The sequence below is a fragment of the Gambusia affinis genome, linkage group LG02, assembly GCF_019740435.1.
Source record: "Gambusia affinis linkage group LG02, SWU_Gaff_1.0, whole genome shotgun sequence".
Classification (NCBI taxonomy): domain Eukaryota; kingdom Metazoa; phylum Chordata; class Actinopteri; order Cyprinodontiformes; family Poeciliidae; genus Gambusia; species Gambusia affinis.
The window spans coordinates 12909776-12935571 of NC_057869.1; the positions used below are offsets into that span (position 1 = coordinate 12909776).

The following is a 25796-nucleotide window of genomic DNA, read 5'->3' on the forward strand; positions in this document are numbered from 1 at the left end:
CCAATGGTGAGAATGTGTGTCTTTTCATTCAGAGTACCGGTATGTATTCTTCTGGTTTCAACTGTAGATTATCTATGTATCTTTCTCTCAGACTGCATGCCCAAGCCAGTACTCATGTCTTTCATGTGTAAGTCTAAGTCAAGTGAAACAATAGTCTAACTTAAAGACTTGAGTCCCCATCCCTGTCAAACTGAAAATGAACATCAGAAACAAATCAAATCTATCTGTGAAATCTCAAGAGAAGCCACATGAGCAAAAACAACGAAGGCATGAAAAATAAACATTTTGGATTACCATGTCATTGTTGTCATTTTACTGCCAAATTTTTTTGTGAAAATAATAGCAAGATAAAAAAAAATTTTTTAGAAAGCCTTCATGAACAAAAATAGATTTGTCTTTTAACTCTAAGCACAGACATTTCATGCTCCCATTCCAAGCCCATGTGGATTTGTACACGCGTCTTTGTCATTGTATTTGAGTATTGATGAGGCAAGCAACGTTGATTCTTGTAGTTTTTTTCCCTCACTGGCACAACACAGCCTCAGGGCAGGATAGTCTTGAAATAACGACTCTGGTCAGGTCAGGGTTGTCATAGCAATGATGACAAGAAAAAAAACATGTGTTGGCAGCACTCTTTGGAAACCAGTAGAGATTAGAGGCTGGGAATGGATATGGTTTTTAGATTTTTTTAGTTTTTTTATGGCTGAATAGGATGCTGTTTTATCAACAACTCTTCTTTTCCTTTGGACTGTCTGTCGTAGAAATGTGAGGACCTTCGGTAGTCATTCTAAAAGTGTTCTTGAATCTTTAAGAAGTTTATTGAAAAAATGACAAGCCTGTAGTAAAACGATATTTAGTTTTCCAGTTTTAGATATTTTTTTATTCAAGTAATCTCTGATCACATTTACAAGTGATACACTTGTAAATGTTTGTGCAATGCATCGTTAAAAAGAGTGAGTGAGTCTGAGTCTAAAACGTTTATTTTTAGGCAAGGAATTTCTTTGTTGTTCAAGCATCTGTTCTTTAACCGTTTCAACCTTAGCATAATAGGTATATAGTAATAGCTTTCACAAAAAACATGCATTTTCTGTACATAAGTAGAGTACATGCCATTCATCCAAATCTTTATTCTTACAAATGGAGCATTTTTAAATTAAAAGCCAGTTTCAGAAGGAAAACATGCTGTTGCTGAATTTCAAGTAAACAGAAGTAAGATATATTTAAGACAGCTTTAAATAAAGGCTATTTGGTGCCTTTATTATTACTAAAGGCTATTATAAAATATGGTCAGTTGTTTAATATTTAACAAAATAGAAATTTAAATTAGTTCCCTCCATATGTCATATTTCTTTTAATATAACAAATAATTGGATAACCGTTCTTTGTTGCACAGGAAAATAAAATCATAAACCTTCCCTGGATGTACAGAGATTGACTGATGTTCTCTCTTTTTGTCCCCTCCAGCACTCTGTAGCCTTAGGCTAGGTCACTGTTGCCATAGCAACTGCTGTACAAGCCAGGATTTTTGTTCCCAAAAGTGTCCTGTTATTGTTCCATGTACCAATGGCCAAAACTACAGTGTTAGCCAAAGATCTGAAATACTGTTGTGCCAAATTGAGTTTTTCACTATGATTGAGGTTAGACACAACGAAATCTGACTTACAATTGATTCATTGAAGTTTTTTAAAAAAAAGAAAACCTTCAAAATGCTAGTTTACATTGATTATATGGAGAGATACAGAGCAACATTGTATGAGTACAAACTAAATAAGGGACAGTGAAAGTAGAATAATGATCAATGCAAATAGATTCTGTATGCATTCCGACTGATAGGCATAATCAACCTTCAAAAGAAAAGATTTTATTCCACTCAAATCTGTTTTGCTGCTAATGAGAATTGATGTATTACCTGAGTGGATTAGTGCATCTATTTTACTGACATTAATGATTCCGTGTCAATTACTTTTAAGGTTGCATTGCTATTGCACAGACAAAGCAATTATAATTTCTAAAGGGCAAAATGTTGACATCTTTAGTCAGCTTCCAGCAAACTTTATGGATGGGGTCTCAAAATGCAAAGCATGAAAAATAATTATCCAAAAGGACACATGGAGATTATCAATTTGATGTATGTAAATAAACTAATCTTGAGCATGACAATGCAGGTCAGCCCTTTGTCCTTATGTTACATGAAAAGAAGTGGTAATAAGAATCCGAAAGCATCATAATGGAGCCTGCATGGCTCTGTCAGTCATGTTATGAAATAAAGGGGAAAAATGTGGCTAGGGTAAATGTATCGTACAACCAGGAAAAGGCATAAGAAGAGAGCAAGAGAAAGGTGGCAGAGTCCCTTTTAACAGAGCAAAGCAGATCTGAAGTGTGAAAGCCAAAAAAGCCCGAAGCCTGAATCCTCCAAGCTTCAATTGAACAAGTTCTGTCTAGAAGTAATGGTTCTCTTAGCTGTGTGCTGCTTTAGGTCTGAGAAAGTTGTGGATTATTTTTTGATAACTCTGAGCTGGAATTGCACTGAGGCAGTGTTGACATTTCTCATCTTGAACAATGTCTATGATGTTAAAATGGCATCTTAATCATCACTATATTTACTCTGCTGATGATTTACCATGATTTTACAATCAGAACAAACACATTCATAAAAAAAAAAGCAGACAAAAAATAGGGCTGAGACACTGAATGTGAACCGTTTTTAGAGGCTTCTTTGTCACAGTAGCCATGTGTCCCTGCTCTGTGGCTGATGGTAAATACTTGTTGATTCTCTTGCTGCTGATTATTATGGTGTTGGCCTTCTCAGCATGGGGATATTGTGCATTACCATCTTATATATCCTGGCTCCCTAGTCAAACTGGAAAGGCTGTGGAGAGCTTGTGTTTAACAAAGTGTCGCTGCTACAGTGATTACTCTGTTTAGCAGATGATTGATGAGAGGCACTGCTGGAAATGTCACTTGCCTTGCTAATATATTTTCCACTAAGGGAGCATAGGAAAGGCAGCAGTAATACATTTTAATACATCTACTCCAAGCGAGCAGAAATGTACCTTTTTAAAGGATTGTATGGCAGTAAATGGGGTTTGGGTTTGTTTTCTGCTGGAATACTGCATATATCTAAATTTATATGTTTTAAATTTAAATTTTCACACCCAAATTCTGGACTACGCCGTGTTCGAAATTATTATGCAAATAGGATTTAAGTCTCATAAAGATAAATTTTTTTGTTGTGCTATTAAATTTATAGATGGTATTGTGTGTCAGTGCTCACAAGCAGAAACGGTGGCAGTGGGCCCAGACATACATGAAGATTAATTTTCAAACAGTCTTGTTCACTGATGACTGCTGTGCAACCCTGTATGGTCCAGATGGACGCAGTAGTGGATTGGTGTTGGATGGCCACCATGTCCCAACACGGCTGTGACGTCAGCAAGGAGGTCACAGCAGTCATTTTTTGGGCTGAAATCATGGGGAGAGAATCATTGGTCGGCCCCTTCAGAGTCCCTGAAGGTGTGAAAATGACCTCAGCAAAGTGACTGATCACTTTCTTTCATGGTTCAAAATGAAGCCGTACCTTCAGTAGCAAAATCATCTTCTGGCATGACAATGCACCATCTCATGCTGCAAGAAATAACTCTGTGTCATTGGCTGCTGTGGGCATGAAAGGGGAGAAACTCATGGTGTGGTCACCATCCTCGTCTGACCTCTGACCTCAACCCTATTGAGAACCTTTGGAGTTTCCTCAAGCAGAAGATCTGAGTGTGAAATGCAGTTCATATCAAAACAGCAGCTCTGGGAAGGTATTCTGACATCCTGCAGAGAAATTCAAGCAGAAACTTTCCACAAACTCACAAAGTCAATGGATGCAAGAATTGTGCTGTGATACCAAAGAAGGGTCCTATGTTAACATTTAACTTGGTCTGTTTAGATGTTTTTGATTGAAATAGCTTTTGATTTTAGTACATGTGACCACTTAATGCTGCACATTCAAAGAATGATTGTTCTGTATAATCCATAAAATGTTTAGAAAATCTGCTGTTCATAATAATTTGGAACAGTGCATTTTGAGTCTTTTATTTTTGAAAAAAATACTGTTCTCATTGGGACCTTTGTTCAGTAAAATTTAATTTATACTGTAATAGTTTATGACTTGAAAATTATACTGACCATCATTTGCATTGACCATTTAAGAAATTCTGAGAAAATATCAGTTGCATAATAATTTGGATCACGGTGTATTTTTCCTCAGGGTTTGGGGAACATTATTACATTACAAATATTAAAATATACATATTTATATCAAAGTACATTTGATATTGCTTTTTTGTTTTTCCTCACAAAGTAGGGAAGCAAAGTGCTTCTCCTTGTGATTCAAAATTAGATTCTTTCCCCATTAGTATTTCACATTATCTTTAGTTTTACCAGGCTCGTTATTCAATTTTGTGCTCATAAGTCTGTTGAGCTGTGCACAAAATGTGAAAAACTTTAAAGTCTTTTCTGGGTTTCCTGCCTAGTGTCACATTGTATGTTCACATATCGAAAGAAGCAGCCATCAGCAGGTGACGAGAGGCCTCTGATCACCAACACCAATGTTTTGTAGTCACAACCAGCCAAAAGCACCACTGCAATTTGCTCACAGAGTTGTTAAGTACAACATGTCAGTGAAGCTGTTAATATTTTTACATTATGGGAGGACCTGCTGTGTAAGGAAGTCCATCTAGCTCAGGGGCGTTGACATCTTTCCAACTGCAGAGCTCACCAGTAAGACTCGCAGATTATGGGAGAATGCTGATTGCTCTTTTAATAAAACATACAAACTGTGGGATCTGAGTGAAGGTGTTAATGGATTATGGATTGGGCCCACTGAGGGATCTTTTTACATTTTTAATTGCAAAGATAATGCTTCCTTTTCCTCATTGAGGCTATTTCACTACATAGGTTTATAATAAAAAAAATTGTGCTATGAGTCACTTTATCAAGACATTACCAATATATTTAGAAATGTACTTAATAGGGTTGTAACAACTCCTAGAGTGATTTAAGTACCTTGATTATTAAAATTCCTCGAGGCAAATTATCTGCCTCGATTCAAAGCTTCGTTAAATTTTGTTTTATAATTTAGCGCACTGTGTTTCGGCCGGGTGATTACAGTACGATCCACCGCAAGCCTCTGGAGGATCCTCCACCTTGAGGTTCCAGAGGCTCCAGCAGCTTCAAATAACTGTTTGCTGCTTTATAATGGTATTTTAGCAGCTGCTTTCTTAATCTGATGAATTTGTTTAACAGAAACCTTCCTCATTATGCCTTTATCTGTACAAACCCATCTTTTTTTCTGAATCAGCTACAAATCTCTCCACAGTATGATAATGCTTCAGTTTTCATTAAATATATAATGTTTTCATACCTTGTTATTCGATACTACACTATCTGATGATTTTCAGCAGCAGAGAGATTCTTTCTCTTTCCCATATTGCTTGAAACCTGTGGCCTGCTTAATAATGTGGAACATCCTTCTTAAGGAGATTTCCTTTAATTGAGCTCACCAGACAAACTAAACAACCAGCTCTCTGAAATTAATTATAGTGATTCAAGGAGCCCTGACACACAATACCACCTATAAATTTAATAGCACAACAAAAATTTTTATCTTTATGACACTTAAATCCAATTTGCATAATAATTTGGAACAAGGTGTATGTATGTTGCACAACGGTCTTACTTCCGCCTATACGTTGTTGATGAAGGCTAACTGTTAGCAGCACAACGTCCAATTTTCAAGTTCTGTCTGGAGAATGTAGGGTATTTCACTGAGTTATGATAAAGTTTGTGTTTTGATCGTTTTTCCGGGGATCAATAAGAACTGACTGGAGCGATGCCTGGAGTACTGCAGCCTTTTTCCTCCTGGAGCTGCTGCCTAGTGACTAGTTGAAAGTGAGCGGTTGGAAGGAGCGCAGCAGGTGTATCTATACAGGTGAGCGGATAGACTGAACACTGCGAGCTGCTGTGCTGTAGTTGGTGCTTAGCATAAGTGTAACTTTACGGACAAACCGGAAAATAAATTTACCACCATCCCAGTGACAACAAATGAGTGGCGGAGCACATTGTGGTGGTAGAGCTGGTAGATGTGTTTCTGTGACAGAGGAGCCAAATCCAGTCGTTCACATGGACACAAAAGCTATAAACGGCTGTGAAAAGTGAGATTTCACCTATTAAATTGACTAAAGATGAATACATAAACTATAAACTGGAGTATAAACATGTTTTCTTACAAAAGACTTTGTGAGCCTGCGTCTTTATTATTAAAGTTTCAGATTATTGTAAAGTTTTTGTCCATGTTAACTTAAAAGGTTAGTTGTTATTGTTACATTTAAATTTTCTAAACTACAGAAAAGTAATTGTTAGGAAAGCTCAAATATGAGAAATTGGGCCGATGTTGATATCCAGTCGTAATACTGCTCTTATGGCAGTATTTTAGCTGATGACTTGATTAATCATCAGAATAATCGATAGAATACTTGATTACTAAAATAATCGTTTACAACTGCTTTAGTGCTGATTATACAGAATGCTGTTTTAGCATTGCAAGCATTGCTGGGGAAATATACCTAATAATATATACATTTATATCTCTAAAAACTGATATTAAATTTTTTTCAGATGAATTTCAAACAGTATCATCTTCCCAAATTTCTTTTTGGCAATATGCACACCGCCTGACATTTGTTCTGGTTCCACTTGATTTAAACTTTGCAGCCCTCTGGAAATTTGATAAGAAATGCGTGAGTTTTGCCAAGTTCATCACTCAGTACATCTGTTCCAACTGAGGCTGGTGGCATGTTGCATGCTAGGGGTACAAATACTCTACATTTCACTACAGTTGTTTTGTCGGGGAGAGAATTTTAGTTTGTATACTCATAACTTAAATATTATTCACATTTGCACATTTTACAGACCATATCAAACATCAGTTGATGTTTTTCACATTTATTTTTATTTGTAGTAAACGTAATTATAATACGTTTTGTCCATTATAAACGTAATTATAATGGACAAATGTTTCCTAAAACTAACTTCTGTACTTGAAGGATTAAATCACTATGGAACCCACTATTTTAGAAACATTGATGTTGTATTTCGACTTTCTTAGGGTTGTTTTATTTGTATTTTTTTTTTGGTTAATAAAAGTGTTAAATCTGTTGTACCAGTCTGTTAATAGCCATCAGTGTTTAAACTGTAAAGTCTCACATAATACCGCCGCTACAGGGACCCACCTGTTGTTGTCGTGGAGTTGCATGCAGCTTAATGGAGCTGCTCTACACACTGGTTGCAGTTAAAATGTGTTCAATATGGGTACTGTGGCCCATCCTCGTGCAACCAATGGACTCGGGATGTTCATGAAATTGCTGTAGATCAAGAAGAGATTAGCCGATCAATGTGGAAGGAGCGCTCCTTCCAGAGCCCCATAATGCTCTCTGAAACATCATCAGCACAATTTTCTCTCTCCCTTGTTCTTTGTCTGACTCTGTCTACTTTTGTTGTTGATTTTACCATGAGACAGATGCACTACCATACTTGATAGTGGTGGAGTGTTACACATAAAAAACTTTGCCATAATATATTTATGCCAATGTTGCCATTTTCCACCAATGCCCAATCCAGAGTGACTCCTGATGCGAGTTCAGTACATGCTGGATCAAAGTCACATTACAGAGCAGAAGGCAACCAAGGCTCATGTACAAAAGATTACCAAGATATTTCAAACATTTGTCTAACTTAATATCACCCACTTACTTAAATAATATAAACACAGCTTATATTATATGTTGATTAAAACCATTATTTTGTATTGCATAATTTGAGGTGATATTTTTAAGTCCTTTTTTTTCAGTTCTCGTTTATTTTGGCAGCACCTTGACTTTTTGTTACTATTCATCTGCTTTGGCATCTTCAGCAGGCCCGTGACAGATCTGCAGGCAGATGGTCTTGTGGTAGCTGGCAGTGAGACCCTGTATAAGTGCTTCACATGATACACATCTGAGCTGTCTGCACAGTGACCGTTGACTCTAGCAAGCAGGCCTGGCCTGTCTTCTATGCTTAGTTTTCAACTTACCAATGTAATCTTTGGAATATGTGCATTGTAAGTATGCAAAATAAAAGCGTGTGAAACTATTTAAAGAATCAACTTTAAAACTCTGACACTGTATGTGTGGAGGAAGCAATGACAAAGTGAAATGGTACTCAATCTAAAGAATATTGATAGACAGGGAAAATAATTTAATAATTTAAAAAACTATTTTCACTCCTTTCTTCCATCTTTTAATATTTTCTCCAGTGCCTTCCATTTTTCCTCACCTTTTTAATAAAAAGTGTTGATCCCTAATCCTAGCCTTATAGCCCTAATCTAACCAAGATCTAAATCATCAATAAAGTGTTCAATAAATGTTATTGGGACCTGTAATGAAAAAAAGTCTAATGGTAGCACACGTATACACACAAATGTAGGAATGTCCACAAAACCACAGAGATAAACATGTTGGTGGTCAAATTCTCTATTGAGGATTGCTGGTGCAAATGGATAAAATGCCTCCTCATTGCCTCACAGACCACACAGCTGCGGATCCAATTCCCAAGTCAAATCGTTGGCTGGGAAGTCAAAGGATGGTGGTGTTCTTGTGGCTGCCATAGTACAATGTGTCGCTCGACTTCCTTGCCAAACCATGCGAATAAACAAAATGCACACTGGAGGAATAACAGTGAGAGTGAAGTAATTTTTTTAAGATCAAACTGCCATTCAAATCAGCTAAATCAGTATTTCCTTAACATATTATTGGATACACAATTGCTACTTGACAACAAGTCAATCTATTCAGTTTGACAGACAACAGACTTTACTGAAAATGAACAGTTTGTGAACAGAATGTGTACATTTCCAATATCGTTGTTATTTTAAACATTGTTTCTGTAAGTTTGGATGTTTTATTTCCACAAAATGTGTTTAATGAGAAGATTAGAGAAAAAATTATCTTGAGTACTCTTCATGATCACACAACCCACACAATATGTCCTCTAAAGCATCTGACCAGGTTTTTGTTTTTATTTTTTCAATTTTTTTCTGCTTTTTGGTCCAGATTTATCATTTCTCCTTCTTCTTTGTAATAAACCCTAATGATCTCAAATCCCAGACAAAACAGAAACAGTAATTTAGAATGACACAATCAAAATAATTATTAAATTCAATGTATTTGTTTTCTTGTATTTTGTTTATCATCAGTTCTTTAAAATTACGAGTTTTAAACAGTGGAGTAAGAAATTATCCAGAATGTTAGATAAACAGTTTCATGACAAAATACAAAAAAATTGACCTTTTTTTATGTAAAATGTTGCTGTTTTTTCTTTTAGAGGAAAGTTTACCTCTGTTGTACTGTGTTGTTATTTCTGCAGAAGTAGCCTTCTTTCATGAGGAAACATTTGCTGAAGTGATGGGGTTACTTCAGCAAATTTCTTCGGGCCATTCCGAGGAAACAAAAAGAAAAATAATAACAATTAAAAAAAATCCAGCATGTTATGTATTTATAGTGTATCCCGCTGAAAAACAGTGTCTACCAGTAAAGCTGTCTGCGTTCTTAGTGAATATATATAAATACAAAATCCATTTTTCTGGTCTTGTCGTTATAATCCAAAGCGGTCACTCCAAACAGTCTGTCCCAGAGCTTGGAATTTGTACAGCAGCTCTGCAGGTTATCTACCAGAGACAACAGGGCATTGCTTTGTGGATCTGATTTAAAAGGCATCTGTAGCTCTGCACATGATTTGCAGGGTAGTAGCAATACATTTGAACACTATATCCAGCAGAAATCCCCCCTGATTCGTTTTGCTGTCTTCCTCCGTTCAAATGAGGGAAATCCTCTGTGCACAAGGCAGGTATTTTTTTTTTCCTTTTAACACGCCAGCCTGGCAGAAGCAGAACTCTCCTGTCCAATATGTGACTAACGATGTGTCTTTGACTGCTGATTCTTTTCATTTTCAATACTTTTCATTGCTTCCTTCCGTCCTACTACCATGTGCTTCAGGTTTAGTGTAAATTCTTGGTTGGGTTGTCTGCCTCACCTTATTAAAACGAATCAGGCAAGGCTGCGTGTTTGCTCAAAAGACAGCAAGGCCAAGTTGACTGTAAGTAACTTGCTTCTGATGAATGACTACATAAAATCCAAATAATGAGTCCATTAGAGTAAATTATAAATGTTCAGTGTCTATTGCAATTAGTTCACCTGAGATTTAGTCTGACAAAAAAATTATTTTCCTTCTTCATCCCATCGTGTTTTCTTTCCACCTTCAATCTCTTTTCACCCTGTCTTGCTGTTTCTTGCTGTAAGTCTGTCACTTCATCCATCTTTGGGTTTAAAACCTTTTGCTGTCTTCTTTACATCCTCCTCCCACCCCTTCCCTTCCTCTTTCTCTCTGTCCTAGTTCTCAGGGTCTCCATGATGAAGCTTTGTCTAATTACCATGCTGGCGTTTAATTGGAACAGCACACACAAACACGCAGATTGACTTGCTGAATACCCCTTATGTGCAGACACACTCTGCTCTCTATCCCGTACAGAGAGGCACACACATCAGAGCCATTAAATACACGCATTACACACCAAGCAAGTTAACATGCTCCAGTTATACAAATACACACAGCGTACGCTGAGGTTAGAGCCTGTGGAGTTCGTCCAGGTTGTATTGCAGCCACTGTGTATCTGGCCCTTCTGTGGAGCTAAGACGCGTTGGCTACAGTCACAGTTGATTTTGGCCTAGTTAGACCATGAGCTGCCTGTAGCAGCTCCCACTGTAGAGCTAGCTGTGTCATCTAAGAATGGGCAACAACAGATGCACATCGGAGGCAAAATGCCAGCCAGACATCTAAATATCATGCAGTGACTTTGGAATATTTATAGGATCCTAGAAAACCATGCTCACTTATATTTGGTATTTTACAGTGCTGACTCTTTGTTTCAGCTGTCTTAACTTGGGAAAAGGAGGTTTATCCTGTTGATTACAAATTTAAGGTTCAAAAGAAATCTGTATCAAAAAGATAGAAGTTTTGATTCTTTCACATTCTGTTTCTTTTTTTCATGAAAGGTGAATGGCTTAATGGTGAGGAAATATGATAAAGAAGGCAATTAACTGTCTAGCACCTTACATTGGGAAAATGTATTTCTGTTTAAATGTTTCAGCTCACTTTTCTTAAGATTACACACATAAGACTTAGGTGTATGAGAAATTATTTATTAGAAAGAAATACTATTTGTTTAACATTAAGGTATTCAGAAAAACTTTCCTATTTTTCCTCCCCTCTCCATTTTAGTTCTGCCCAGCCACACGTGTGGCACTCCTGGCCTTATTCCGAATGGAATTATTCATGGATCGAGATACAACATGGGAGACAAGATCCGATACAGCTGCGAGTCGGGTTTTGTGCTGGAAGGTCACAGTACCCTCACATGCATTGTGTCACCTGGCAGTGGAGCACAGTGGGACTTCCCATCGCCGTTTTGTCGAGGTATGTTATTATTATTATTATTATTATTATTATTATTATTATTATTATTATTATTATTATTATTATTATTGTTATGTTATTCTACCCATCCATTTAAAATATCATCAGAGTGTTGCTGATTTCAAACTGAGAGAAAATTGATTGCTGTTAATCTGGTAAACGTTTTTCAGTGAGGCCGAATCAATTCTGCTCTAGCTGCATCTTTAGTTTTAAAAGTAAAATAAAACTTTGGGGGAAGTATTATAATAAGACATATAGTGAAGGTCATGAGAACTGAAGGACCTTAATATGAGGTCATGAGCTGAAATATGAGAAGCCCCAGTGTATTGATGTTCTTTAAAACTCATAAAGGTCTGACTCCAATTACTCTACAAACTGCAGTATGAACTGGATGGAGCCCAAAATCCCCAAGCAAAGACCCCTATTAATAACCTGGCACTCCACAGGCAAGAATACATATGTGAATGTTCGTACTGTCAGACAGAGCCAGTGTTATTGTTAAGTAGTTAGGTTCAAGATCGGTCAATTCTTCAGTAGAAATGTGAGCTTAAGCCAATGAATAACCAATAAAATGAGCAAAATAATATATTTTTTAAAATACGCAAGCATGTTACAGTATTCTCTAAAAGTGTTAAGCCACCCACCACTCTGCCTTTCTATTTTGTTTCCAAGGAGCAAGACTTTCAAGCATTTTAAAAGTAGCTTAGATTAATAGTGCTTCAAACTTTGTGAAATGTTTCACTTAAATTTATTCGCTGTCCAGCTATTGCCAGTAAATTGTGCAGAGTGCACAAAAATGAACAAGTGAACCTTTAGAGGTCAAAAGAAGGAAGAAGATCTCATAGCAGATGAGCAATATCTGAAAATATATCTTTAGGAAAATAAAATCAAATCCAACAGATGCCTGTCACCCTTTAGCTGATCAATTACTGTTGCCCAATTGTTTTTTCCTTTTGGTAATCACTTAGTTTGTGCAAATGGTGACTAGTAGAGCTATACAATATACTACAAATGTGTTGTTACTGCAATATCACTGTGCTTAATATGCATATCACAAATATCACAAAGAACTACATAGACTGATAAAAATGTTTATTGTAAATAATTATATAAATACAATAGAGTACTATGCCAGGAGTATATTTTGTGACGCTAATTGTTCAATTAAGTCTTAAATGTCTTAGATAGTAAAAAGGTAGTAAGGTGGTAGTCAATAAAAAACTACTGGTAAGTTGTTCTATTGCCAAACAGAAGACATCATCCAGAAAAAAATTATAACTTTTTGCTGAGTTGGAAATAAATGTATTTTAATTGCATCAGTTGCATTATCTACTCATTATTTTGGTTCTGTGCTTGAAAGGAACCCAAAGCTGAAACACATTAATACTGTTTATTTATTTGTTTATTTATCACATTTATATCATATCGTTATCAATTGATTCACTAACATTATTGGATATCAGATGTTTATCTAATAATGAATGCAGGTGGGTATATCTCTCACATCACAAGTCATCACAGCATAATACTGCCATTACTATGTTTCAGCCCAGAAAGTATGTTTTTCTATCAAATAGATCTTGTATTAAGAATATTTACAAAGAATTTAAACCTTATTGACAAACTGCAGCTGACACACTGAGAAATGCCATTTTGCCAGGGCAAAATGCCCACAGAGCTCTGGTAGTTCACTGTGGGAGCTGTAGTCCTGGAGCAGCACATAAGCTTGGTGACCTCCTGTGATGAGCTAATATGTTTTTGTGTCAGTAAAATGGACAACTAAAAGAGCTTAAATCTTAGGCTTCAAAGTTGTTATCTGTGCCCTATTAGTATAGACAAATAGGCTTTTATTGGTTCAGTAAAATCCAACACACAAACATTGTTTTATAAACACAGGGTTTGATAGTACAGAGTTCCTCAATACTCAAGGTACAATCTTACACATTTTAAATTTTTATATCTACGTGTTGTGATGGTCAATCTTGGAAAGGTCATAAGGTCACACGGCATACATTTTCATAGCTATGCTGATGACACAGGGCTTTATATGGCTTTATCTCCTGAAGACCTACAACATATAGATGAGCTTTTATTCACATTACATATTAAGTAATCCACAGCAGATGATATACACAGAGCAATGTTTAATATGAAGCAAGGACATTTGGAGATAGAAACTTGCAGTGAAGTTCTAGACTTAGAACAAAGATGCAATAAAAATCTTACCAAGAACATCTTTTATTTCATGACAGGCTATTTCTATCTTGGTCCAAAGCAATGTTGTATGACTTGCTTAATTTTCATCCAGCCATTTTCTAATGGAATGCAAATAAAATATTTTACCGCACACTCTATTTCTTCAGAGGTACCTGCTTCATTTTTCATCAGAAAGCAAAATTTAGGTACAACAAAAATAATTTTACATGTTAATCTTCCAGATATCAGAATAATTTTGGCCCTTATTATTCATAAGAAACTTATCAATCATTGTAATCTTGTAAAAAGAAAAGAAAGAAGCAACCCATTTTTAACTTAACAGACATTTACACAAACTGAATTTTGTTTGAAACATCTGTGTTGTCTTTGTTATTTTTGGAGACTGGAGAGAATGTGAAGAAATCGTGTCTTTCTGACTCTTTGTTGTCCTCAAAACAAAGAGCCTACACACAATTTCTAAAATAAAAGACAGAAAATTTGCAATCCACAGCTTATTAACTCACATACTGGCGATTTTACCAAACAAAACATTTTTCTAAAAATAGCTGTGCACCCCAGTATAAATATTTGCCTGAAGAACAGCCAAAGTCCAAAGAAACATTGAGTAATCTCCAGAAAGCTTGAATAAATACATTTCAAGGTCTCTTCAGCAGCTTACAGGCATTACCAGATCCTTAAAAATAAAATAGAAAGAAATGAGGGATAAATCACGTTTTTGGTACAGCACAGTAAATGGATAAAATACTTCAAAAAGTGCAAACTACTTACAAAGATTCAGCAATTGTTCGAAAAATATTTTGATATGAATAACCATGTTAAACCAATGATACAAATTCAACATAAACAAACATTTTAAATTACAATATAAGATGTAAGAAAAACCTCTGTATTATCAAGTTCCCTTTTTTATGCTCATTTTTTCTATTTATGTCTTTCATCTTTGACCAGCGGAGGGAGCATGTGGCGGTACGTTACGAGGCACCGCGGGTTCAATCACCAGCCCCGGATATCCAGCGGAGTACGACAACAACCTGGACTGCACATGGTCAATCCTTGCTGAACCCGGGGACACTATCGCTCTTGTTTTCAACGACTTCCTACTAGAAGACAAATATGACTTTCTGGAAATCAGCGGGACAGAAGCACCAACCATATGGTAAGACTCTTGTAGTAGACAAATTTCAGTGCTATGGGAAAAGGAGAAAAAAAAAAAAAAGAGTTGTTAAGGACACGGGAGTCTTAGTGGGAATCAACAGGACTTGTCCAGCACATGCTGAGAGCTTTGTACACATGGAGAGAAAATTGATGTGCACAAGCAGCATTGACATTTAGAAGGTCAATTACTGTATATATTAATACATGCTTTGCTATTAATCAAAAAATGGCAGTGGATAGTACTAACAAAGAATGGGTTTGGTGGTTCTTTAAAAAAATTTGTTCTTTTCAGCAATTTGTTACCAGTGAAAAGAATAGTTGCCTTTTCAATTCAAATTTCTTAATCGCAAACACTCTGAAGAGCGTTTGTTATTAAAATACAACTAATAGTGTTGTTGGGTTAGACAGCAGTAACTGCTCATCGATTAGCTGCACAGTAGCTGTGTTGATTTTTCTAATTTATTCAAGTTCCATAGAGCAGGATTTTCATGTTTTTCACCGCCATTTTCTGTGATCGAGTTTGAAAATTGGCACTTCAGAGCACATTCTGCTTTTTAAATTTAGAGCACTGCTGGAATTCACATTGGTTTGCTCAAAATATCACACATATGCATCGAAGGCTCAGAACAAGCCGTGGAAGCGAGGAGACATGCTCATGTTTAAGCATAGAGGGGTCTTCACTATTTCGACTCGCTGAGAAAATTCTGTGAGCGAAAAGCAGAAAAGGATGTTTGGCCTCGATAATAACAGATCTGCTGGACCAAATCTGCTTTAAGACTGACAGTAGATAAAAGATTTTCTGTGCAGTTTTGGGATTAGCTGTTACTCAATTTATCACAGTGATTTCTTGAAGTGATAAAATGTCTTTTGGTTTATTATCTAATACCGAAAATCTACATTATGTTGGATAACATTGGACTAGAAAACATAATTATCTAACTTTAAAGATAAGTCCTCCATCATGCAGTGTGTTCAATTAAAGTTATATAATAATAAAGCTCAAGTTATCTAAAACACCATTAAAATGCTTTAAAGCAGCAGAAGGTGTAAATTGTTTTCAATCCAGTAATTAGGATCAAATGCTGTCCTGTATGTTTTGTTTTTTTTCAGAGCTCATTATTTCAAGTGAATGCAACACATCTGCAGCAACAAATTTTCTACATTTTCTATCTAAAAGCTCTTTATGAATGCAACACTAAAATGGATTTTATAGATTACAATTTTCTACTCTTGTGACTTTGACCAATGTTTTCCATATATAAAAATAGTCTATGATTGTGCCTTCTTAAAGAAACAAATTTGTCAAGAGTCTCTTGGTCGAAAAGAATTTTTCGGAAGAAAACAAAAGGAGAATGGTTGTGCATTAAGTGCTGTCACTAACAGAGCAGCACATATCGTCCACTGTATTCTCTCGATACTATTGTTTATGTGTGTGCATGTTTAATGTGTGTCACGCCTTAAGTGGCCCTCTGACAGGATGAGCTGTTGATCGTTTCACCAGACTTTGACAGATTACACACACTCAACTACTCAAACACAAAGCGCCGGTCCTGACAGTGTAATATTAAAGAACCCCTGTCAGCCACACACTGCAATACAGGGAGAAGATTCAACCGTTAGTAGTGAGATTACACTCAACATAGGGCTACCTTTGTGGTCATCTTAAATTATCAATCTATTGTTCCTAATTGACAATGCAACACAATGTGGTGTAAAATTTTGTATCAAAAAGTTATTTGAATTTTAAGCAGATGAAATATAAAACTCAAACTATTAGTGATATCTTCCAGAGGCTTTTAGCACATATTGATACAATGTGTGGTACACTTTTCTACGGAGGAGGAATTACAAGTTGATGGACATTTCACTGAGAGATGTGGTCAGGCCATTTTAAAAATGACTGACACCTGACATGACCACTCTGACAGGTCTTTCCTGTTTATTTGGGGCTTCTTCTGATTGGTTGTCCCAAAAGCAATTTCCTGTTTCATGTTCCTGTCTGGAATCTGGCAGGGTTGATGTGATGCCGTCGCTGTCACATAGACATACCCACAAATAGGTGAACGGACAAACACTCATGCATAACATAAAACCAAAGAAGCCCTGGCAGACTGGATTTGGGGCTCTTACATTATATCACTCAAGGCTTTAAGTCACAGGTGTGACTCCAGTCCTCAAGGGCCGCTGTCCTTGCAGTTTTTAGATGTGCCACAGGTACAAAACACTGGAATAAAATGGCTTAATTACCTCCTTCTTGTGTAGATTAGTTCTCCGGAGCCTTGCTAATGACCTAATTATTCTATTCAAGTGTGGTGCAGCAGAGGCACATCTAAAAGTTGCAGGACAGCGGCCCTCGAGGACTGGAGTTTGACACCCCTGCTTTAAGTTGTGGCTTAAAGCCCACATTTATTCTTGTATTCTGATATTTGTTACACACAGACAGATAACCTGGAAGAGATTTTAACAAGTTCAATAACTTCTGTCCTATTCTAATTATGTATCTAGTTATGTGGCTCAGTTCTCCGTCACAGTTTTTGTTTATTCTGACTAAACATAAATATCTTTGTGCCAAAATCTGTTTTAGAGTTCTTCTACCTTGTACGGAGGAGGATTAGGGCCACCAAAAAAAAAATCTCAGAATTCTGACTTTAAAGTCAGAATTTTTTTTTTCTTTTTTTCCGGTGGCCCTAATCCTCTTCCGTAACCTTGACTTTCACATTTAGCACAAATTTAGCTCAAGTTTTGCCCTGATATCTCTTGACATTTTCTTTCTGACCCCAAATGGCTCAGGATTTAGTGCAATTTGTGATTAGTGAATACTTTCAATTATTTAGAGTTTGGAGTAGTAACTTCACAGATTGTATATATTCATATCCATATTTAACAAATGTTCTAAAGGACTCAAGTCATTTCTGGAACCATCGTTCGAGGTTCCTTGAAGGCATTCTTGGACGATGTTTCCAGTACCTGGCAGTCAACATTGTTTCACTAAAAAGGCCATGTGCAATGACCAAATATACTTAAAATGTTTGTTAGGAACATAATAAAATGCTGAGGCCTGACAGATCATTACCTTAAGCCTGTGTTTTGGAGGTCAATGACACACAAGGACCAAGTTATCCACATGATGGAAAGCTGACCCTGGCTCACCAAATCTGGCTTTTTCTTGTACGTCTGTTCTGACACTTTTGATTGGGTCTATCAGTCATATTTTGCCAATTTGGGCAGCAGTACCTCTTATAGGATAAGACAACAGAGGCCAGCTTTCGCTTCCCACGTACATCTGTGTGCTTTTCCATGACAAGGTCAAGATCCAGCGATCCTGACCCTGTCATGGACAGCCAGTGACAAGTGAATCTGTCATCACTTGTTTTCTTTCATTCAACCTCTCTTGGTTGGTCGTGACTACTGCATACAAACCACATTCCTCAAGAGCTCCATTTGTTGAGATGCTTAAATTCAACTGCCTACCTCCATCACAAATTGGCTCTTGAATTAAACATGAAGTGGTAAAAACAAAGCCAAATTTAAAGTAGAATTTGTTTTTCCTAAAAGCAAAAATTGAAATACAGAAACAAAGGTTTTTAGCATACAGCATGCCAGTAGATACATAGTAATACTTTTTCTTTCTTTTACTTTTAAAATATCATGATAATATTTTCATTATTGCGGTATTGCATGGAATGTTTTATTGCATAATGTCAGCTGTTTCCTGGTTGCTTCCTTGTCAACTTATCCAAATTGTATCATCAGAAGCACTGGACAGTGATCATGTAAGATGATATGAACATGTTTTAATAAAAATTAAACTAAAGTCTGTTTTATGTTTCAAGCCTTAGGAACCCAGATCCTTTATCTCAGTACAATAACTTCTACCTTTCACCTTAGTTTCCATTCTTTTTTGTTAACCTTTCCAATATTTTGCCATACCCTAAGCTCTTGCAGCACTCCCCCTGGCTATACCTCGTCTTTGCTCTTTTCTTTCTTGTCTCCTTGTGCTCTTCCCTTTCATGATTTCAAGGCAGAGTATTACTGTTACTGTCAATTTCTTGTACCGAAAGAATCCTTTGTTTGCTCAAATACTCACTTGAATGACTGGCTTAGTTTTATATTTTATCCTTCTTTTCTGTTCCATAATGATACCTGCATTAATTGGATTTTTTTTAAAAACATGTTTTTTAGTTCTGACGTTTTGTTAAATTGCTGCAATGGATTATGATTCACACAGGCCAGACTTTCATAGAGACATAGATTGGGTTTGATTTAAACAGACAGGAAGAATCACAGAGTTCCCCCTTTCTATTCAAAGCAAAAAATCCATCTTTCTTTGGGATCATCAGTGATTCTTGAAATATTGTAAGTAACTCTTCAAGTGAGCTTACAGTGAAGAATTTTGGAATGTTAGTTCATTATTTATCTACAACCATCAATTTTTTTCTGATGCGTAGATTTAACATATACCTTAAATATATTTCAGAAGTCTCAGAGATCTGGGTCTAACTGCCCTGAAGTTGACCACCAATTGCTCATAAAAGATCACCAGAACATTTCTGGGCAATTTCTGTTCCTGGTCCAGAAGAAGCTTAAGGGAAAGCTAGAAGAATAAAGTAACTAAACTGAGTAATGTGATCACGCTCAGTAAATACGAACCCTCAGAGGACATGTGCGATTGTAAGAAAGCTAACCGTATGAACAGAGCTCATATTTACATTGAATTTAAAGAGCTCAGAGACGGTTCTACAGCACATTTAGAGTAACCTTGTCCATCTGCTGGGACTTCCATGCCAGTTCCAGCCAAGCTTTGCCAAAGAGATGGGTTTAGACATTTTCACTCTGTGTCATGCGTCTTGTCTGTTTTCCCATTTGCTCTCCCCTCTTGTTCTTCTGTTACATCTCATTTCACTTCTCCCTTTAGATCCTTAGCTTTCTCATCCTCTCCTGCTGTTTCCTTTTTTAGTTCTCCTCTTTTTATCTCCCCTCCTCCTTTGTGCTGCCACCAGTTCTCTTTTACTTTTTTCTTCTTCTTGCAACACTTGTCCTGTTATTACATTTACATTTTAAATCATGTTTACTGCCTGCGTGTGTGCGTGCGTGTGCATGCGGCGTGTGTGTTTGCGTGTAAATGTGTGGGTGTATTACGAGATTAAAAGTAGCTTTGTAGCCCAGTTTTGCTTTGAACACTTGAAACAAACAGCTATCTGTTGTGGATAATGTCTTTTAACTTTTCTGACTTGCATCCAGTCATTTATTTTTATAGAGCTATGTTTTGTCATTTTATAGCTGTGAATATCTACAGGGACTAGCAATAAGTGCAATGAAACAAGTCTGTGAAATGTATAGCCAGTAGCTGAAGCCATTTGGGAGGTTCTTGGTACAGAAACTGCACCCCAATGGTAGAAATGTATGTCTTTCTCTTTGAGCTCATGTTTCAACAAACAGTTGACAGCCTTGCAATGGAGAACTTTTGTGTTTGTACAGAATAACCTTTGTTCTGTTTGTTTCTTGACTGTTTCTCTGTTTCTACTCCTCTCTTGTGATCTTGCATTTTCTCTGGCTTTAGTCTAACAATGACTTCTCTTGTGAATTGGTCCACTAAGTTTTCCCTTTCCTCGATGAATTAGTCTTGAGCTGTCAACATTTGACTTTTTATTTCTACGATCAACAGGTATGGTTATGGTTTTCATTTTTGTTGCCTTAGGCCTTTTCTGGTTGGCAGGTCTTGCAATGTTCAGTTCATCTGATCATTGTTATTAAAAAGAATGTTTTTATTGCCAGAGGAGTTAATTCATTTGTGTTTTTTTTTTCCGGTGTTGTTGTTTTTTCCTTTAATTTGTACGTTCTTTTAGTCTGAATTGTCCATTGTGTTAATTATTCTCTCCCTCTGTTTTCCTTCTTGCGTTCTGCTATAACTGTTCCTCTTCGCCTCAAGATCATCTAGTTTCGTTTTCATTGTCCCTCCCTGCTTTGGTGTCTAAGCCCATTTTTCATTTTATTTTTGATTTTTCCGTTTGCTGCCCGCGTTTCATGACCTGCTCTCTCTACGTCTCTCTCTCCCTCCTCATCCTGATCCTGATTCTTCTGGAGAGTTCGCCCTGCTGAAAGTAGAGTTTTCCTTCTCCTCATCCACCACCCTTTGCCTCTTACTTTCTTAAGATTGAGAAATGCAACAAACTCAAAATTTTATAGAGTTTCACAGTTTTCCTTACACTTTTTTATCTGCTCGGCCAGGACTGAAATGTCTGGTGAAATACAATTTCTATTTTATCTTAAATGGTTCTTTATACAGAAGATAAGCTTGAATTGGACTAAAATAAGTGTCAGTAGATTTGGACTGGGTTTGCTTTATATTTCAAATTAAAATTAATTACTTTGAACTACATAAGCTTATAATTGTTTGAGTGATAATTCTGGTCCACTCTTTTTTAGATAAAGTACTTGAAGTAGATAAGAGTAATGTTGAAACCTTAGCCTTTATGATCCCTTAATGGATAGTTATGAATGTTCAAATTATGTAGAGTCATGCCACAAACTTAGGAAACTCCATTAAATATGCATTTAAAAAAAAAAACAAGAATAAGAAATCGATGTGTAAATTTTAAAAAACATTTATTTTTAGTAATTAACACTAACATCTGACTACTAGCTGAGAAAAAGGTGGATCACCATGTAACAGCTAGTATCACAGCTTTTGCATTAAATAACTTCAGTGAAACACTTCTTTCAGCCATCTACCACCCTTTGACATTGATTTAAGCACCGTTTCCTCCATTCTCACTCATAGCTGTGAGGTTTTTGACGGTTTCCTGCATGTGAACCCTGTTCTAAATTAATCTACATCATCTCAAAGGAATCAGCATCTGGGATTTGACTTTCAATTACTCTTTTGTCAGTCAGTCCTTGCTGGTTGGTTTTGGATCATTATCATGTTTCAAAGTTCAATTTTGCTTTAATTTCAGTTTCTTACTGAGTGTCTCACATGTTTCCTTCACATTACATTTTTAGTCTGGCCTTTGTGTTTTTCATGGAGAGCAAAGATTTCCTCCTCTCATACCTCCTGTTGACTTTAACTTGTGCAGTCTCTTTATCATTGCAGAGGCAGGTACCTTTATATCAACAGTGGCAACAACCTGCTGTAGTTTCTTTGACAACAATTTAGAGTTTTTATAAACTTCTTTTAGCATCTTTCCATCTGCTTTTAGGATGAACTTACTTGGCCAGAACGTGGGCATGTTAGCATTTGTTTTTAACATCCTTCCTTTTTTTTTACATTGCAATAGTTGGTTTGAATTTTTTTTTGAGACCTCATTAAATTCCTTATCACACTCATAATCAGGCTTCTTCTTGAAGGCCTCAGACAGCTCTTTTGACCTCACCATGATGTTTACTCTCACTTCACAGTCAGGAGCACACCACACTAAAGGTCAAAGGTTTAAACAGGGCAGACAACTTTCAAAAGGCTGAGTAATTATGTCATAATTATGTGCAGCTGATGTGTTAAGGCTTTTTTTTAAAGGTAAGAAATGTGGCTGTCCAACTTGATTTCCTTTTTTATTACATTTTCCACATAATTTTAAAAAAGGGTGGTCTTTTTTTATTTAATTGTTAATTTATATTTCTTAAATATTCTGTATTCCTAGATTTGATATAACATTTAAAATGTTAGGAGAGCACACAAGGTGAAGGCGGTCCTAATTTATTCACATAATTGTCTGTATATATGCTACAGTACATTTCAGTTGGCATGGATGTTTTACCTGCTTGAGATTTAGCATTAATATTAATTAATTAATTAATGCAATTTCAAACCATGAAATACTTCCCAATTCTATTTTTTGTCACCGAACAATTCAGGTTCTTGTTTTTCCTTTTCCCTTCCTTACCTGTTTATCATCACTTGGCTCCTTCCAGCTTCACTTTCCTTCTCATTTATCTCTGTTCTGGGCAGTCGGCATTAGCAATGCCGTTCCTCATTTAGGTTTGCCTTTTGATCTCCTCTTTTATCACTTTTGACCTCTGCTCACAGCTACTAAGTAACATCTCTACTCTCGATCATGTAAGTTACTCCCTTCCCCCATCACCTCCTCTCATCCATCAGTCTGTTTTTGTCTGTCTGTATTTTTCAGGCCTTGTCTCTGATTTTGACATGCTCTCCTTCTCTTGACAGATAGAAATGGCTGTAGATTTTTTTCGAACCTTGTCCTTCATGTCTTTGCTCTCCTGTCCATCTTTACTGCCACCCGAATCCTGCTCAGTGGTGTGTTTCATTTCCATTCAATGTGTCTCTTGTCTTTCTTTCCTTAATCAGTCTTTTTCTCTCTTCATCTGCTGCATCTGCTCTTTTTTTTCTCTGTCAGTGTCATTCCTTTTTCCTTTTCCTGTCTAACTTCTTGTCTTTTTATACCTCCACTGTCAAATGTTTGGGAACTAGCCTAGATAATGGAAATCAAGGACCAAATGTAGGAGTTTTTGTTTTTTCCTATAAATCGCTTCACCATCTTGCTGATCTTTTCACATAATGACTTTATCTATTTTATTTAGCAAAGCTACATCATCCATCAACATGTCATAATCAATTCTCTTCATTTTCTCCTTGCCCTTTCCACAACTCCATTTTTCTCTACAGTAGCATTTAAATTACTCCCTCATTTGTTTGGATGCCTTAACGTCGTAATTATGAGAAAGTTATCACATAATTAGGATCAAAAAGTAACAAGTGCACCAGGATGTAACTGGTTTGAGAAACACACATGTACAGCTTAAGCACCAGTATCAGTTTTCCTAAAATCATGAAGGTAAAACTAACATTTTATTTAAGGTGCATGTTGAAACTGTTGCACTCTTGTCTTTGAGCAAAACATTTTTTGAGAGTATTTTTTCCCTCTACTATTTTATACTGTACATTACAGAATGCCGTTGATTTCTAAAGAGAACAGCAAATTAACTTGTATATGAAGAAAATGTAGGCATACATAATGACAACATATAGATCCCACGTGTCCAATAATTTTGTGATCTGTCTGAATAGTGGGGGTGGAAAGCTGTCTAACTCACAACAACGAAAGAGGACATGGAAGCCTCCTTGTTTCTTTATGATGAACAGATTGGACCATGTCTGGGATATAAACATGTCAGAAGGAAAAACAAAGGCCATTTTCAAGGTCTTTTTTAACTAAATAAGTGCACTTACGGGTAAACTAGCCTATGAAAGGAATCTATGGGCTTCTTGTGACACATAAAAGTGTCACTCCTTAACAGTGCAAGGATTTTGCTTATGCAGTTTAGCACAGAACAAGGATATACAAAACCTTGCAAAAAGTGTTGTACTTGATGTTTTTTCCATTTAACGACTTTAAAACAACAAATTTTCAATGTATGATTTGAAGTGATTTTCTCAACATCAAGTGCTTAAATACAAATACAGTAAAAAGTAAATGTAGAAAACATTTTTCACAAATAGGATTTGTGACCCTAGTCAATGATTTATTCAACTGTCATTTGCTACAAGTTTTGTGGAGGATATGTTTTTTCCAGCTTTGGACGTTTAGAGACTATACAAAAAAATATACTCTATTACAAAATAACTCATTCAGAGTAGATGGAGAGGAGATGTGGACATCCGTTTTCAAGACTTTCCAGATTATTATGTTTTTATTGGGTGTAGCACTGGACTTTGAATGAGATATTTGGTCCTATCATTTCCCTTTGCTTTTCTTTATCTTCTCAAATCTGATGTATTTCCACACCCATGGTTATAAAAAACTGCTGGTGTTTATTTCAAAAGTATACCTAAATATTGTCACAGTAACAAAACCTGGTAACAGTGTTTTAGATTTGCTCATGGTTCATCTTTTCGCCCTTTTACCACCTCTTCTATTTTGCTGCTTAAGTTTTCCTCATTTGTGGCTTTTCTTCCTTACTCTTTTTTTCCTATCCACTCGTTATACTTGCAGCACATTAAAGCGTAACTGTAGTTGCTTTTGTTACTTTAGGGCGGTCGGTAGAACTTTTTCTTTTTCTCTTACATCATGTCTCCTCTTCCCTTAGTGCACCATTTTCCTCTCTTCTTTTATTTTTGTTACTATTGATAAGGTTGCCTTTAGTAACAAAATGTGTAGAGGGCTAAAGCTGATGTAATACATGTGCGTACTGAAGGCTACTCACTTATAATTAATTTTTTTGTTGTAAGGGACCATTTTCTTTCTACTTATTTCCGTCCTTTTATCTCATTTACAGAACTTGAATTTGCTATTTTCCTTTGGTAATACATAAGAATAATAATATATATAATTATAATTATTATAATATTGTAAAGGAGATAACTGTAAAATTATATAATTTATCTGATAAATATCAAGTGCCTGAGAAGACATTTTCTTGCTGGAGTGAGGTTTAAGACTTTGGATGAATTTGGAAAAATATCTCTTTGTAATTTGATGAACCAGTTTAGCAACATTAGAAGACTATTAAAAACACAAACTTTATTGTGTCAAAAATCTTTAAAAGGATCATAAATGGTCCTTTGAACACAGAAGCTTGAGTGTAAAGTTGTTAATGAAATATATTACGGTTAGTTTTCTTGATTATTTAAAGTTGCTCTATAGAGAATGTTTATTTATCCAAGTGTTTATCATTTTTTGCATTTATCATTTTTGGGGTTCTATTTACTTGGAATACAAATATTCTTTCAACAGTAAATTTCTACACTCAACTAAAATTAACTAAAATTGAACCAAATAGTTTTAATTTTAATTACCAATCTGCATATTTAGATTTTTCTTTAATTAACTTCAATATAGTTTGTAAATTTAGATCAAGTACATCATTTATATCACATCTGTCGTTTAAAGAAGTGTCAGTGCTTCTAGCGTTATTGG

The 25796-nt window shown here is 36.0% G+C and overlaps 1 protein-coding gene across 1 annotated transcript in view; it reads left to right on the forward strand.

The window, feature by feature from the left end:
* The window catches only part of LOC122842636 (CUB and sushi domain-containing protein 1-like), a 415097-nt gene that overhangs the window by 203408 nt on the left and 185893 nt on the right, over positions 1–25796 (forward strand). The window contains exons 4-5 of the mRNA XM_044136693.1: positions 11356–11550; positions 14716–14923. Of these exons, the coding sequence (XP_043992628.1) occupies positions 11356–11550; positions 14716–14923 (403 nt within the window). The remainder of the gene's footprint in view (positions 1–11355; positions 11551–14715; positions 14924–25796) is intronic.